The 16,488-nt window shown below is 47.4% G+C and overlaps 2 protein-coding genes across 2 annotated transcripts in view; both read right to left on the reverse strand.

Moving 5' to 3' along the window:
- The window catches only part of CSUI_001202 (eukaryotic initiation factor- alpha subunit), a 13,320-nt gene extending 7,939 nt beyond the window's left edge, over positions 1-5,381 (reverse strand). Inside the window, exons 1-3 of the mRNA XM_068061408.1 lie at positions 2,822-5,381; positions 1,893-2,013; positions 813-896 (exon numbers count right to left, since the gene is read on the reverse strand). Of these exons, the coding sequence (XP_067926610.1) occupies positions 813-896; positions 1,893-2,013; positions 2,822-3,165 (549 nt within the window). The 5' untranslated portion in view covers positions 3,166-5,381. The remainder of the gene's footprint in view (positions 1-812; positions 897-1,892; positions 2,014-2,821) is intronic.
- A 1,898-nt stretch (positions 5,382-7,279) lies between these two features.
- On the reverse strand, positions 7,280-15,190 carry CSUI_001203 (origin recognition complex). Its single transcript, XM_068061409.1, has 7 exons — positions 11,852-15,190; positions 11,271-11,615; positions 10,516-10,538; positions 9,519-9,807; positions 8,965-9,132; positions 8,135-8,277; positions 7,280-7,857 (listed from the first exon to the last, which is right to left on the reverse strand). The coding sequence occupies exons 1-7, from the start codon at positions 13,916-13,918 to the stop codon at positions 7,776-7,778; spliced, it is 3,117 nt and encodes a 1,038-aa protein (XP_067926611.1). The 5' UTR covers positions 13,919-15,190; the 3' UTR covers positions 7,280-7,775.
- Positions 15,191-16,488: the final 1,298 nt, after the last annotated feature.

Genomic DNA, 16,488 nt, shown 5'->3' on the forward strand with positions numbered 1-16,488 from the left:
CTTGTAACTGCTCCCTGCATGCGGTCCTCTTCATATATTCTGTCTTGTCTTCACTAGTCTGGTTCGCTGCTTTCAGAGGTCTTCTCACCAAGCCCCCCCGGCGATCCTGTAAGTAGTTCTGGTTCTGCACCGATGTGGTGACAGCTGATGATGGCTATGTGACACTACAGGAGCGGGAGAGCATAGCCCATGCCCACCGAAGTCGTGATTGGGCACAGCTCTCTAGTCACAGGTCATCAACAACTGAAGTGTCCATGCCCCTGATAAGCAGCCGAGCAGCCTCACGCGCCCGTGATACTACGATGATCTATCCTGTACCACATGTATACGCGCTTCGGATATCTCTATGTATCGATACCGACAACGAAGTAAACCACAAACAAAGCTCCAACTCTGTCCACCCTCTCCTTCCTCGCCTTCTTCTGTAGTGCTCGCTTGGTCCTGCTTTTGTGCATCTATTGATAGGCGTACCGACAATAGCATCTCATCCCCCACCGAACCATGGGGAGACCGATAATCAAAACGATAATCAAAGCACAGATATCTTACGAATGTCTCCCCCCTCTCCCGGAGGCCACCTCCTTGAGAGCCGTTCACGTAGACTTCATCTCTGTGAATAGGCAGTACCTACCCTTCTGAAGACTAGCACAGGTCTGCGTCTCTATGTGCAAATCCCCATGAGATTGGAACACATACAAGGAAGAGAGTTGTAGCATACACATCGGACAAGAAAAACGACATATATCTACCTCTCTCCTCGAACAGACAATTTTCCATAGAAAGCACGTATGACGAGCGACGGCACTCCTTACGATGTCAGGTCTCCTCTCGTGATGCTTCAACCCAAACTGCTGATAAAGCAGACAAGCCGACCTCAAGGGAAGGGTCGTAAGACGCTGCGGGTAAGTTGAGGTACAGCAGTGACACATCAGTTGAGCAGAAAAAAAAGGTCACAGGACAGGATCCAGATAATATACGTCCAAAGACGAAAGCGAGTACGCGGGGACGTGCAAACGATCATATAGCAGTCTTCCTCTCTCACTGAAGCCACAGACGAAAGGGAGCAACCACGCATTACTTATTCTCTTCTTCCCTTTCACCGGAGAGTTTTTGCGAAAAGAAGAAAAGCCTAAGTCAGACTGGTCACTTCAGCAAAGGGTGCCAAAGACCGGCTAAATCCCGGTGTCTGCACACCTGGGCTACAAATGCGGAACAAGCTCACATGTTTTGGACGCTCTTCTGTACACCACTTTTCATGACGATAGCCGCGCATACTGTACAACTGGTAAGTTCGCGACAAGCCTGATGGACCGACTATGAAGGCAAGCTCTCCAGTGAAACTCACGAAACTCGCGAGCAACACATCCCCTTTCTTTTGACCCCCAGGCATGTCTTACGTGAACTACCTTAGCTTGGATCGGTTCTAAGACAAACAAACTATCAAACGGACTCCGTCTGTTTGTACGTCTTTCGTCGTAACTCAGGAAACAAGTAGTGCCCCACACTCCAGTGTACGTACACAGCTCCTCGTGCCTTCCGTTTTTTTCAAAGGCAAAGGGTAACTTTTTCTCCTTTAGTGGGGGGTTTCCGCACTAAAGGAGAAAAACACGCCCTCACGTTGCCATGAACGACACACGGAAACAGTCCTGGTAGTCCTACCAGCACCTCCGTTGCCGACCCTGGGTATGCATCAGCGTGCGTATCGCTATGCAGAGAGAGAAAAGACGAGGGCAACAGATGGTGACAGACCTAACAAAACAATGTAAATTAAATGTACCGTCTCTTTACCGCCTACTGCCTGTTGCGTCGCTTTGTTTTCTTCTACGCTTGACCCTCTCTACTTCCATACCCGCATGTATATGCCCGTCTTTATCTACCTAAATTTTGTATACCTTAACACTGGTCAGTTGACCGATGTATCTTAGGACATCCTCGCGTCGCGCATAGGCCTCTAGAGCATCACTGGCCGCACGTATATGCACGAACAACTGTAAGACGGATGTAGCTCGTGAACTGAAAAAAAAAAAAAAGCCACACAAGCAGAAGCTCTCAGACTATGCAGAAGACACCTTGAGCTACTTACTCTTGAAAATGAAACCCCGCAAACTTCCTCTCTTTCAGTCTCCCCAAGGAACCGAAAGGGAAACAAGAGGATCAGGATAATGAGAAGGCGAAAAAGAACAAGTGGTGCGAAGAAAAAGAACAAAAGAAGTGGACGCGAACACAAGAAAGGAGAAAAAAAGAAGCAGGAGCGGGCGGAGAAAGAAGACGAACCGTGCTTCGGACCGCCGCCCCAGTGCGGTCCTGTGCGTCTCTAGGAGTGCTGTGGTTGTGGGTCGTCCGTACGCAACAGACAAATACAAACTTCCTACGCTTGGATTCATCCAGGGTGGGAGGAGTAGAACAAGAGGTTTGAGAGAAAAAAGAAGAAAACTGGCGAGGGGAAAGGGGAGAGAGCGGAGAGAACACCGCACAATATTCATCTCTTTCCTTTCTGCTGAAGCTATCCGCTGAAAGCTCGGGATATGGGGGTGAAGGAAACCACCCCACAGCTGGGACTGCTGTTCCAAGGCATTACGATAATCTCCAATCCGTGTGTACGTCTACAAAAGCTCCATTTCCCTTCCCTCTTCATCATCGGACGGAATCCGCACTAGAAAGGTAGTAGACAGATGGCTACGGGAAACGAGAATACAGATAGATAAATTAATGATAGACAGAGAGGGTACAAACAGGTAGATAGATAGATAGATGCACAGGTAGATAAACGGACGGATAGAAGAGAGGCCAAAAAAGGAGCGGGTTGATTGTTTGTTCTTACGAGCGTACAATAGCGCCTAGTGCATGGACAGCCGCTAGAGCAAGGTCGTCTTGATCAGACCGGAAACATCTCCAGAAGGCATCAATAACCTTCATATGTAGGGAAGACGGCTCTATTTGATTCGCCCTTTCACCTGAAGAGATTTGATTCTCTTCAGCTTGATCATCGACAGCCGAAGAGCTTTCCATTCCTACTGAAGAAACACTGTCCCCTACCGTACCCCCTGTCCCCAAATGTAAATCCGTCCCACATTCTGCGCAAGTTCCTTCGGCAGGCGAACTCTCATACCTCCGACCTACGTATGGCCGGGACATCGAAGGCGGCATAGACGGAAGGCTCGCCATCGGCGTGAAGCGATGGAAGAAGAGAGGAGAGAAAGAAAGAGACTGCGAGTAGAAGAAAAAGAAGGGGAAAGGAAAGGTTCGACGCAGTCGTCGTCGTAGTAGGCGAAGACGAAACAAAGCAAAGAACGTAGAGAATTCGCCTTCTACCCTACACTCGGCCCTTACGGAAGAACAATGGAAAAAGGACAGCTAAGCTCAAATGAGATATCTACATCTGTTACTGGATGAATCTCTCTGAAGTGGAGTGAACCACTGGAACAAAGAAAGTGAGAGACGAAGAGAGAAGAATAGAAACTTGTGAACTGAGAGACTGGTGAAGAATGAAAACGGATAAAGCGACACGTTGACCGGATGTGTATGTGTGAGGGACATACGAGGAAGAAGATGGGTGATGACTTGAACAGCGTTTTGACTCGCTCTTCATTGCAGTCTGACAAAAACGCTGTCTTAACTGATGAGACCCTGGAAGGCTTGTAATGTGAAGTTGGGATTTTAATGCTTTCATGTCTAAATAGATTAAAACATCCCTTAGATACACTCCTCCATACCCCTCCTCCAATGCCCTGATGAAGATGAGAAAGCAGAAGACAGCTCGCTGAACTCAAGACATGCAGAGAGAAAGCCCAAAGTGAGAAAAATAAAAAAGGGGAAAGAACAGGTGGAACAAAGGGGAACGGAACGGGTGGTGACGAAGGAAATAGAAGAGAAAGAAAGAAAAAGGGACACAACACAGAGAAAAGCACGAGAAGCTCCAGACGTTCTGAAAGGGTATGAAAGCAGATACGCGCGTTCATACGTGTCAAGAGAGAGAGGCACGTACACACAGAAAAAGCCACCTACTGAGGAGAGGCGGATAAGAAATCAAGAAAAAGGAGATGTAAGGAAAGAAGAAGTAAGAGAAAGGGTCTTGAGAGAAGTAATGAGAGACAGCTTGAAGAATCTTTAGAAACAAGAGTACAAGACGAACAAGGAGGATGCTGATGAAGGGGAATAGGCCGAGAAGAGATAGAGAAACGGGCAGAAATGTTTCTTGGCCGGTCTCTGGAGAAACAGACTTGAAAAGCCCTGAGAGCAAGCTCTAACTCGCATCACTCCTATAGTTCTGTTTGGCGCACAGGGAAAAGGAGGAGGAAGGAAATGAACTGCTGGAAAAGAGACAGAAGTTCATCTTGACCTTCTGTGTGGAAGCAAAGAACCTGATGATAATAAGAGAGGCAACAGGTAGAACGGGAGGCGACTTCTGCTTGGGGTGTATTTGCAGTTGGTCGCGGATCCTACGGCGGTTAGTAAGAACCGACGAGTCACCATAGCGTGCTCTCTTTCTTCATTGTGTGCTCCCCCGGGTCAGCTTGTCATGACAAGAAGAAGAAGAGGAAGACCATGCACTGCTGATTGATCTACCTATCTATCTGTACATGTGTGAAGTATCAATCTCCGTGCTACCTTTCTACTGCCCTTCGACCTAGATCACCCCTTTCCTGGTGAAAAGACAAAAGAAGATACGTCTCCCTCTTTGGTGTGAGAGGACGATAAGAACCGAGACAAGAGGAAGTCGGGAGAAAGATATCGACGCTAAGGGAGAAACGGCTGATGAGTGGATAGCTAGAAGGAGACAGACCCTTCACAGCTACCTGATTCGAAGTTCCAAAAAGAACTTTTTCGTCTCTTAAAATCCCTACGCGAAAACATGAAAAGAGGAGAGAGGAAGAGTATGAAAACAATCATGTTTCTCTCTTCTATTTTACCGTGCTGTTTCTGGGATGGTGTCATACCAAGGGCTCCTGTGGGCTTTTCTGTCTTAACAAAAACAGAAGACGTCTCCTCTTTCTCCCGGCAAATAGTCGGAGAAAAAGATCTGGTAAATGTAGGGCCACAGTCACATCAACGAAAGCTACGTCCTGAGCTGAAGTTCCTTTGAGCACCGCGGTCTCTCTCTCTCTCTCCCGCGACTTAATTTACTGCATGTGAGGGAGGACACGGGACAACGACAGACAGCCGTACCGTGAAGCGAACTGCAATGCAAGATGGATGATTCGATATGAACTAAAACGAGGAATCGCGTTGATACCAAATGAACTGAAACCAAAGACACGCGTCATGCGGAGGGGAAGAAAGACATCTACACAAAGGATGAACTGAAGAAATTACCTACCTACTTTTTCCCAAAAAACAAAAACAAAGCGTCCCGTCGTGAGTTACATTCTACAAGAACGTCTACAAAAAAGTCGTGATGCATCTCCTCTTCGTCTAACTAAGAATCGATTGCTCCTCCCCCTTCGGGAAGACGCGTATCACGACGGTAGAATGCGCATGCAGTACGACTCGAAGTCCGAGACGCAACGATCTCAAGACTTGCCTTTTCTTGTTTTCTCCTTAACAAACCACAACACCAAAGGAGAGGGATTGCTGTCATCTTGTCTGCTGAACGCTAAAATTGCTAGCGGAAGGGCCGTCGGCCCTGTCAGCCTGGAAAGGTGGAGGTGATCTGTTCATTACTTCCCGTAGAAAGTAGTACGGCATGGAGCTCTAAGGGACGCTTCCTTTCCCGACATGGTGACAACACGCATACGTCGTGCTCTAGAACTTCCCGAAAGCCAGCCAGTGCCTTCTCTGGGGCAAATCTGCCCCCTTCCCCCCCTCCCCTCCTCCTCCAGTTTTGTTCGTCCCTATGGACAATCTTATGCCCTTTACCACTTCCAGAAACAGAGTGCCTCCTGTAGTCATTCCTTCGTCGAGTGAGTTGTAAGATCTTGCTTAACAAAGAGATACCAAGTCTCACTTCCGAGAGATCCCACCCTGCCCTTTCTTCACGCCGTACGCCAGACGGCGTAGACACACAATAGCTGTCTAGGCGGATCACTCTTCGACGGCGATCCGAAAGGAAGACTCAGAGGTTCTCATTTACCTGTCCGCCCGCATGTCTACTTATCTTCCGCGCTATACTTACACAGCACTCTAGGCACTTAGCACGCGTATTTCTTATTCACTGAGTTGGTCCGTCTCGCCTTCGTAGAACAGCTTCTTTTTCTTTTCTTGCGTTGACACGCAAGAAGACAAGGAGTGATACGCGACGAAGAAGCGTTCCAAATAGGATCAACAGAAGTAGATCGCATTATCGCTGATTCCAAACCTTCCGTCTTTTTTCTCTTCAGGTGCTGTTTCCGAAGCCTCAAACTGACTAACAGTTTCTTGTCGTCGTGTCTCGTGTGTGGGTCAGCCAATCTTCCATGACAGGAGAGACAGAAACATACCCGGTTTTCCATCCTGTCGGTGGCTTGTTAAAACAGTCCAGGCCTCAGAATACAAGCCAAATGTAGGCGTGCATAGACATATTATGCGTGGACGTGTATGTAAGCTGACCGCACGGAAGAGGAAACACAACAGACTGACTAGACCGAGGAATACGTGGACTCATAGCGATCCAGATGCTGAAAGGTGAGAAACGGAGAAGCCACCCTACCTTCTTCTGCCCCCTGTGTGTCAGCCGCCAAAAAATTCTCCTTACCTTTACACGAGCTTTTTTCTTTTTAAGGGTACGAGCTCCGGTGTTTGTCGTATTCGGAGAAAAGAATACAAGCTTTCTGTTTTCATCCCCCTAGCCACTCTCTCTCACCGCGCCGGTAGTCAAACTAGTCTGGGTGAGAACTTTCACCTTCCACTCCCCGACTCCTTCGTCTTTCTTCCTGTCTCCTCCACGTGGTCCACGAGTGTTATGGCGAGTTTAGAATTTGTAGCGAGCACGTGTAGAGTCGGTCCCTCTACATAGCTTACAGGCATATCGTTCTATCTCTTGTGCGCTCCCGACTTTACTACTACGATAAACTTGCCGACGTGGAGCCTTTCTCGTTCTTTCGTCTTGTCCATGCTCCTTTAGCAGGAGAAAGGGCACAATCTTCGTCTCCCACATTAGCGGAAAGACTGAAGAAGAGTGAGAAATCTCTTCAAAACGTTTCCCATCCATAGTAAAGACTATTCAGGTGTAGCTACCGCATCCGATCCCTCTCATTCAAGTAGGCCGATTTCATCTTTTTGCCAAGCACATGAAATCTGTCTCACTTCTTCCACAGCTGTGAGGTTCTCCCGAACCATCTCTTTTGTGCATGAAGAAAAAAACCATTCTAACACCCAGTGATTCTGTGTTGTCTACTTTTTTCTGGAGAACTGTCACTCCTCCCTTGACTAAACGGAAACATGTACACCGTTCAGTTTTGCTTTGATACATTCCAAAGAGTTCAGGGGACAACGGAAGCATCGATTCGATAAATCGATTCATGAGAGCCAAGACACTTTCTGTCCTCGGCGGACCGTGCCATCAGAATAAATGCACACCGCCCCTCGAGAACTTAACCAGTTGAAGAGAGAAAGGAAGAATCTTGAGACTGATTGACAGAATGTAAGCCAAGAGATAACAAACAAGATAACAGGGTTTGTGTGGCGTCCCGACTAAGAAGAAGCCAACAGAAAAACTCAATGGAAGTTGACATAGAGAGATTTCTGACGACCATGAATGAGAGGAAGTAAGAAACAAAAAAGAAAGGTAAGAGATGGAGAGAACGAGAAAAAGAGGGACAGGAATCGTAGCTGTACACACCTTCTCCCTTTGTTCCTCCTTAGGTATCTTGGAATTCGACTGCACGTATCCAGTCCTTCACGGCCTGAGGAATCTCCAAGTCCGGAAGAATGCGCACGTACCTGATGAAAGACAAGGCATGTTACAGCTCACTGTCATCCTCCATACAACACGCCCTTCTCCTTTCTCTCGTACTACTTCTACCAGTACCACTGCAATAGCAGTCCTCATCTCAGCATTCAGCCATTCAGTTGCTTGTCTATATACGTATAGACACAGAGAGAGAGGCTATCAATCTACCTGTCTACTTATCTATCTATCTTTTGTGTATCTCTCGGACTATATCTGTAAGCGTAGGGGTAGACCCCTATGGCCGTCCTCTTCTTCTTTGTTTCTTACGCGTCATGTAGAGGAAATTTACACGGGACGTATGAACCAAGAAAATCCGAGGCTATGCCGGTATATCCAACATGCTGAAGAGAAAAGTTACAGAGCTGAAGAAGCCCCGCATCTACAAGTCTTATGAAAGCTCTTCTCACTCCCTGCAAACACAAAATACCACAAGACCCACTTTGGAGACACACGTTAAAGGAGACACAAATGGAAAGAAAAGAGAATCGCCATGCAAAGATGAAAGGATAAAGAAATCTGAAATATATTTCATCTTCCACTCAGGAAAAGTGCAATGTTTGCTCCTCAGCATCTCCATTCTGTATGTGAGCGAAGGCGCATACAGAAGAAACCTACATTCAGAATACAGATACTGACACCACACGAGTCCTTATATTCATCTGTCGTGAATACACGTATATCAGTAGTAAACAAAAGAAGATCTGCGTGGGTGCTTGTCTCTCGTGTTCATATATTCTTGCGATACGAAAGAACTGAGAAGAGAAGTACTGAAGATAGGAACAACAGGAAGATGTTCTCATGATCTTGCAACTGCATCACCCCTATGTAGACTAGATAAGTGTCTGCGTATCTGTATACAGATACCATTGTAACTCGGAGGCAGTTATACGTACGTTACGTATACGTACATTTTTTCTCCCGTAGAAGGAGCATGTACAGGAGCAACGGCACAAAATAAGAGAGAAGATCATACCGCAACAAAAATACCATCGACTTCTGACAAGGAAAGACAGTTAACAAATAAAGAACTTTCTATCTCTCCCCTTCAAAACGGAGATTCTTCTGGTCTCACTTCGTTCGCTTTCTTTTCTACTTACATCGACTGACTGTTCCTGATGCTTCATATGAGGGTTGGAATATAGGCGCGAGATCTGCTCAACAATCATATAGAAACACTTAGGGCCGCGGCTCTGTTGGTGCAGTCTCGCCACCGCTCCGAGAACGTAATGCTCGAGTAGACTGAAATCCTTGAAGATCTCTTTCGTCTGCAGGGAGGACGACAAGGAAGAATAACAACAAGCAAAGAAAGAATGAAGAAAGAAAGAAAGAAAGAGGAGAAATGCACATGAAAATGAATGAAGTCTCGGGATTTGACACACAGATATATACGCCCTCCTCGAATACGACCACAAGAGGAGGTATGTATGTACGTGCGTATCTACGTATCTAGCAATCTGGATACCTAAATATGTATATATATCTTTGTTTTGTAGGACTAGGGACATACCCAGCTATGAGTGACTCTCTAACATTTACACATAACGTATATGTTTGTAGCAACTGGAATAGACTGTACGAGTATAAAAGACCCCCATGATTGAAACAAGCGAGAGAACAGGAAAGATTAAGATGTATATACACCTTTCCTTACCTGAAGGCTCTTAAAGAGACCTCCACATAAACGCCCAAACTCTGTTGAGCTACCATTTCCTCCCGTTTTCCTGCCTGAATGAGGACTGCGCGACGTCCTTGAAACATGAGAGAGACAGTCCTTAGTGAGGGGTGTATGCTGAGATACGGAGTGAGGTGAAGATGATGTATCAACAATAGGAGAAAAAGGCCCAAGAGTCCGGGGAGGTGTATGATAAGATTGCGTAGACGGAGAGACTCGCTGTTCATCAGACGAGAGCCACCTCTGATCGGGCGGCTTCAAGGCCTTACTGAAGGGAGAATTCCAAGAACAGAGAAAATGAGAAAGAGAAAGAAAGTGAGTTTCTTTAAGTAGTGTTGCCGAGAAGAAGTAAGCTATATGACTGCAATAGAGAAACAGATGGTATACAGGCATTCGCGCAAGTATAAAGTGATTGTCTGTCAGGAATGAAATCTACCCATACGTGTATTGACATGTAAATCTACATCTGCGCCGGTAGGCTCAAGAGCTCTGGATGAACGAAGGTCTACGGACGGGAACACAAGGAAGTCGTGAGCAAAGCAAAGACAAGCAGGCGAAACGCTGGATGACCGAAAGCAAGGAGGAAAGAGGATTCACCTTGTCGGGGCACAGCATGAGTCTCTACAGGTAGCTCGATGCGACACATGCACATGGATAGAATGATGAATAGAAAGCTCGCTGTTTAGGTAAAGAGAGAAAACAAAGACACCGAAGCCTGGCTAAAACATGTTGCAGAGAGGGCAGGTGTGAGTGAGTGGAGATTTCCCGAAGACTTACAGAAGAGAGAAACGAAAAGAAAGGAACAGTTGGGGAAAAAGTGAACAACAAACGCAGTGTTACAGACAGATCATCTTCGAGGAAACTGGACGTCTTGTTCTCGCACGGGGACACGAGCAAACGCTCAAATAATCCCGATAGGGAAACGTCAGATGTATATACACCTGGACTTCGGTCGCTTGAACAAACGCAAACTTACGACGGATGAGGAGGCGTTACTGCCTGAAGGGAAACATGGTGAAAGAGCAGAAGCAGTCGTTGAACGGGACTTTGAAGGACTTTGCCTATTATCCAGGAAGATATTCTCTACTGAACAGGCAGGCTCTGAGTAAGAAGGGATAGGTAGGACATCCCGACGATGCACGGCACTGGTTCACTGGCTGTATAGAGAGCAGAAAAGCTTCAGCTGAGTCGCCGCCACACAACCTTCTCCAAATGCCAACGTTCAAACAGACAACTCGCATGACTCCTTGTTGTGATGAGTCCCTCGGTTCATACGGATGAAAAAATAGACATACATCGCTCCTGTAGATAACCGCTACATTCGCCGAAAGCGTGTTCATTCAAAGAGTGCATCCCGGATCCCGTACTATCTCCCAGTCATGAGACGTGAGATGGCTGGCTGCTGCCCACTGAAATGTAAGTGTTGATGTACCTAAGCGTGCCTATATATGTGGAATCGTATATGTGTATAGACAGGGAGCTGAAACCTCATTTCTTCCCTTTCCTCAGTCACGCGATCATAGACACAGAATCTGTGATGAAGGAGTCGGACTATAGTAGGGAACAGGTTCACCGAATTGTGTTTATCATCCTCCCCTCTCCCTCTGTAACTTCTGTCATATTCTGGGGGCCTCCGTAGTCGGCAAGACGTTGTTCACAGTCCATAAGCATACAGGCCTGAGTGAGCCGTCGCTATCACCTCTTATGTGAGCACGAAAGTCTTCTTCTCACTTCTTGGATAGCTTTGAGATCTGAAGCCATAGATGACTTCCTGGGAGAACTTGGTGCTACGAATCTCTCATCTGCTTCTCGATGAGGTGAAGAGACAGCAGTCTCCATTGACTTCGAGGAAGATAGTGGAGATGTGAGAGCAGCACGATACGGAGAAGAAAAAGGTGAAGCAGTCGCGGAATCGATCTTGTTTTTGCCACCTTGTACAGACAAAGAAGCTGTTCGTACAAGACCGTCTATCTCATCTTCAAGACCAGGAGGTGTTATGGAGAGAAGGGAGTCAATAATCTCAGAGAAGATCCATCGTGGACTTCGTCCCATTGTGAAGTGAGCAAAGAATGCCTTCTAGAGAAAAGAAAAGACAGACACACTCCTAACTCAACCCGCTCTCTACATTTTCTTCTCCTGGGCCTGAAGATAAGACCCCACAGCTCTCTAAAGAATGCTGAAGACACAGACATCATCCCTGAAGGTTGTGTTTCGTGCTACACAGATACACATACACAATACCTATCTGTATATACAGCCTGCATCCGATCTAACACCACGACCTCAATGAATAAAACTTAGACCTCACTTACCCGGAAGGAACGTGAAGAAAATTCTTCATCCATCGCTCTTTCCCACGAGGCTGTGAAGACCTGTGCAAGATGCCAGTCCTCTTGACTAGGCTCCCAGCAACATATGCCAGAGGGTAGGAGAATATTATTATGAGGACGAGAGACAAGAAAATTCTTGTTTCTATCAAAAGCTATAGATGGTACCTTCCTTTCATGGTGATTCGCGAAAATGTGTGCACAATCCCTGCCCTTCTTGGTTGAAGGCGAACTGAATGATTCTTCCACTTCCTCTTCATCTTGTTGTCCTTCCTGCTTGTCCTTTCTATCTCTTCCTCGAGAACGTTTGCTGTTACCTCTCCCGGCCTCACTCACTGCATGCCCTCCTCTTCTTATTTTACCTTTCTTTCGATCTGCGTCATCTTGATCTCTCTCTAGAGCCGCAGTTAGCAGCATTTCTGTGTTCCCTTCTTCATGCTTTCTCGCATACTGAAGTAGCAAAGCAGGAGAGATACTCAAGAGCTTGTGACGTACGAAGTCCTCCAAGTCGGCAAACGTTCTCGGTCCACCTAGATAGAGAGTTTGTAGAGAAAAGCGACTGCGAATACGTTTTTCCATATGCTGAGTGATGTCCAAGACACTCGAAATACAGACAGTACAGATCTGAAGATTATGACCATGCTGTAAGTCAAAGAGATTGTAAAGTAACTGCTGACGACGCACACCCCCCCATCCTCCTCGGCCTCCCCCTCCCCCGAAGCCGCCGCCAGGTCCGGTGTCTAGACAGCACACTTCAAATTGATCAAGGACTATAACGACGGCACGACTAACGACCGAGCAACTTGTGACTAGAATGTTCTTTAATGTCTCTGAAAGCTCTTCAACGGATGCTGAAGGAGGAGGAATCTCTTGGCAATGAAGTTCTTGAGCTAGCTTGGCGACGATGGCATGAAGGAGAGACGCATCATCTTTGAAGAGAGGACAACATAGACGAACGACTAGAAGATCTGGGAGTAGAGTCTCTGACGTATTCTCAAAGATATCTTTCTTTGACGGAGTACATACGAGCGGCGGAGAAGAAGAACGAGCCGGAGAAGAAACACAAGAAACAGAACCTTGGCGGAGCGGAGAAGGAGAGGACTTTTGTTTAGAAGAAGATGTGAAGTGTTCTTCATTTTCCTTGTCTTCATGACGGGCTGTACATACACGAGAACGTGTCGGAGAAGTGGACTGCATATGCACTCCTCTGGCATCACTTGTGATAGAGTAGTTACTGCTACTTTCACGTCTTCTCTGTTCTCTTTGCTTTATTGCGAGTTGTTGGACGGTATTCAAGGCGAGTTCTAACGCAGCCGTCTTTCCCGAACCAGGGGGCCCTAGAATCAAGACGCTACTCTTCTCTTTCAACTGTAGGCAGCAAGTTAACTTCCTCGCGAGCTCTGTCGCTACTTGCTCTATAGGCGGTTCTTCCCGTTCCGAGGGAAGACGTTTGTCATGATTCCGTCCGGGGAGAAGAGATGACGAAGAATCTGTCGCCCCCGCGCTGTCCTTACATCCTGTATCGCCTACAGGAGATGACGAAGAACAAACACGACTTGCTGTAGATTTCCAGTGATCTAAAGGGGACGTCGTCATGCCGCTCCGTCTTCTCTCTCTTTGCTCTGCAAGAATAGCGCGAGGAGGCGTTTTAAAAGGAGACGGCTGTCTCTGTTCTCTATCTTTATTTGGTGAGTGGCCTTCATCGTTCGTCCTTTCTCCAGCTGTAAGATTCCCACGGCTTTGAGAACTGCGCTCCGCATGATTTTGAGAGGAGTGAAGAAGACTTAACGGACCATGGAGGGCGCCACGGCAGGCAAGCGCTAAGCGCCTCCGTAGAAGCGCATGCAGATGTGACAAGACGTAGGTGTCATTGGAAAACCGAGCAGATAGGAGAGACGTTAAAGGAGGAAGAGAAGAAAAAGCAGAACAAGGCGAAGAAGGAGAAGACAATGATAAGGCCGCAGCAGAAGAGGGGTCATTCTCAGCAGGGAGATGGTGTGGTGAGGTATGGCGAAGAGACTTCTTTGAAGGTGGAGTGCAAGCAAGAAGCATCTTGATGGCGCGTGGTAACTTGTGGAAAGAAGATGCCCTTTCTGCTTGTATACATAGATAAAGATTTTGGACAGATATGTTTCTCGCGGGGAACGTAGGCGATGTCCTTTACTTCATAATTCCTCAGGGTGGGCTCCTGTCATATGTCAAGAGTGGAGAACTCCTCGGAGACGTTTCTCGCAATTCAAACTTTGCCATCTATGGAGATCCCGACTTCACAGGGCACGTGAAGGAAGAGCCGAAGGGAGAGGGTAGCGTGCAGATTCCGTCCGGTCTCTCCTTTTCCTTTGCGCTTGGCGTAGAGAGACGGGAGGAGGTACTATAACTCCTTCGAGTCAACTGCAAGAGGTGTGAAGTGTGGGTTTCTTCGCGATGAACAAAATCCTTAGAAGAGTCACCCTGTTGTCCTCCTCATTGGAAGACGCGCGGTTAGGAGAGACAGTAAGGATACCTTTAGCGAAGTCATATGGCTCTTGGAACGGGAGGAAGCGTACACAAAACTCAGGTATATGAGGACTGCAGGGTAAGACTCGAGCACGGAACTGAAAAGAGCTGGACAGAGAAGATATTCGAGATGGAGTAGAAGTAGCACGGATAGAAACTTTCTACAGATACACGAAGTTCACAGAAAGACAAAGCCTCGCCATCGGCTTGCTCACCCCGCGCCAGAAGAAAGAGGACAGGTGAAGCTCCAGGGCCCTTCTAGACATTCCTCACTGCTACTGTGCGAGGTTTTTGCCCCGCGTACACCTCGGCGAATGACCAGGAACTTCCCGACTTTTCACCGCCGTGTCGTCGTTCCACTTTCCCTAAGAACTCACGAAGGCGCCGTGCGAGAGAAGTTCCGTAAATACGCATGGAGCAGCTAAACTTGTCCTCACTGTGTCCGGGTAGAGAGGTTTCGAAGGGGAGGTGACAGGTGTGGAGCGAGAAGACAACGGTGTGTTTTCTCGGTACAGTCTGTGAGCGAGAAGGAACAAGTGAAGCAAGAACGGAGACTAACGGAGACAGGGAGACGACACATTTATACTGAGTCTCTTCTTGCAGTAAAAAGGAAACTGCAGCCGTACAGAGCCGAACCGCCGAGAAAGCTGAACTCTAACGGACCGTCCAAAGTGACTCTCCACACCCGGATGCCGTACTGCCGTACGAAAGAGGAAGTGAAAGAGGTTCCAGAGAAAGCCGTACGGAAAGCTCCAGCTTTTCTTAGCAAAACGACAAGAGGGACGGCGACAAGAAAGAAGGTACGGAAAAGGCATTTTCAAGCGAAATGACAGCAAAAATGATGAAAACAGAAGACAAACACGCGACAGCCATCAGTGATTCGCATGCGAAGATCGGAGGGGGGTGGGAGATTCAGCCTGCTTACGGCTGACCCACATGGCACTTCGTGACCGGAAATTTGTCCGTTTCTTTCCTCTTTGAAGTTCTTTTTCCTCCACTGCTTTTTTCTTTTCGGAGTTGCAGAGAGATAAGTACATATATTTTTGTCCTAGTTCTGAAGGAAGTCTCTCTTTTTCGTGAAGTCCTCTGTACTGGGAAGAGAAGACAATCGAGACCTAGCGTGTGCGGCATTCGTAGATTCCATTTTTTCTCTTCGTTCCTCTTCCATGAGCGCCCAACCCCATCTCTGTGTCCAAGCTTTTTTTGCATCTCTTTGCTGAGATGTTATTCGTCTGGATGTCCGTAGCTTGAAGGCAACCAAAGGAATGTGAGCAGGAGGGAGGCTGGAGAAAGCGAAGACTCAGAGTAAAAAAGTAAAAGACTCAAAAAGCAGCGTAAGGGGAAGGCGGGCACGTCAATAGTATCGTTGCGCGTCTTGGAGAAACGCTCTCCAACGTTGCCGTGCTTTGTTTCCTTCCTCCCCCCCTCTCGATCCTTGGCATGCGTCTCCTCTCCTAAGGGAAAAGGCTTTTGTTCGTCAGCATTCCACCTTCCTGAGCATTCTCGTGTGGTCGAAGAGGCGCGGTTCGCATTCTTGAATCTGCCACGTGACGAAACACCTCTATTGACACCAGAGATACCAAGGGGCTTCAGCCCTGACAGCGGACCTTTGAAAACGACAAGCGTTAAGAGCAAGGGCTATGTATGCCTAGACATATATAGATAAATATATAACTGCGTTTTATGTTTGTGTACGCATGCAGGAATCGAAGAAGGAGATAGCAAAAGTACCCACAAAAAAGCAAAGGATACGCGTTGCCTCTCTGGATGTCTTCGTACATCCATCTACTATATTCCTCTATCTATCGGTACCTATCTGTATTTGTCCATACCTGATATAGACGCCAACCAATCCCGACCCGTGTTCCTTCTTAGTGTAGCCTTTCGGTTTGGGCAAGTGAGGTTGCTATTGAGCAAGTAGATGAACGCCGGGTAGCCGTGTGAGTTCCCGATGCTGCCGAGACATCCCCATTCACCGCTGTTTCTAGAGAACCTTCCCAGCGTTTCCCGTCACGCTTTCCCGCCTTCACGGGCGTCTACGACAAGAGGGAGTGATCGACTTCTATCGTACGTTGACTAGGTGCGGTCTCCGTTGATAGCGAGCACAGTCTTTTCCAGCAAGCTAA

This window comes from Cystoisospora suis (genome assembly GCF_002600585.1).
Source record: "Cystoisospora suis strain Wien I chromosome Unknown contig_477, whole genome shotgun sequence".
Lineage (NCBI taxonomy): Eukaryota > Apicomplexa > Conoidasida > Eucoccidiorida > Sarcocystidae > Cystoisospora > Cystoisospora suis.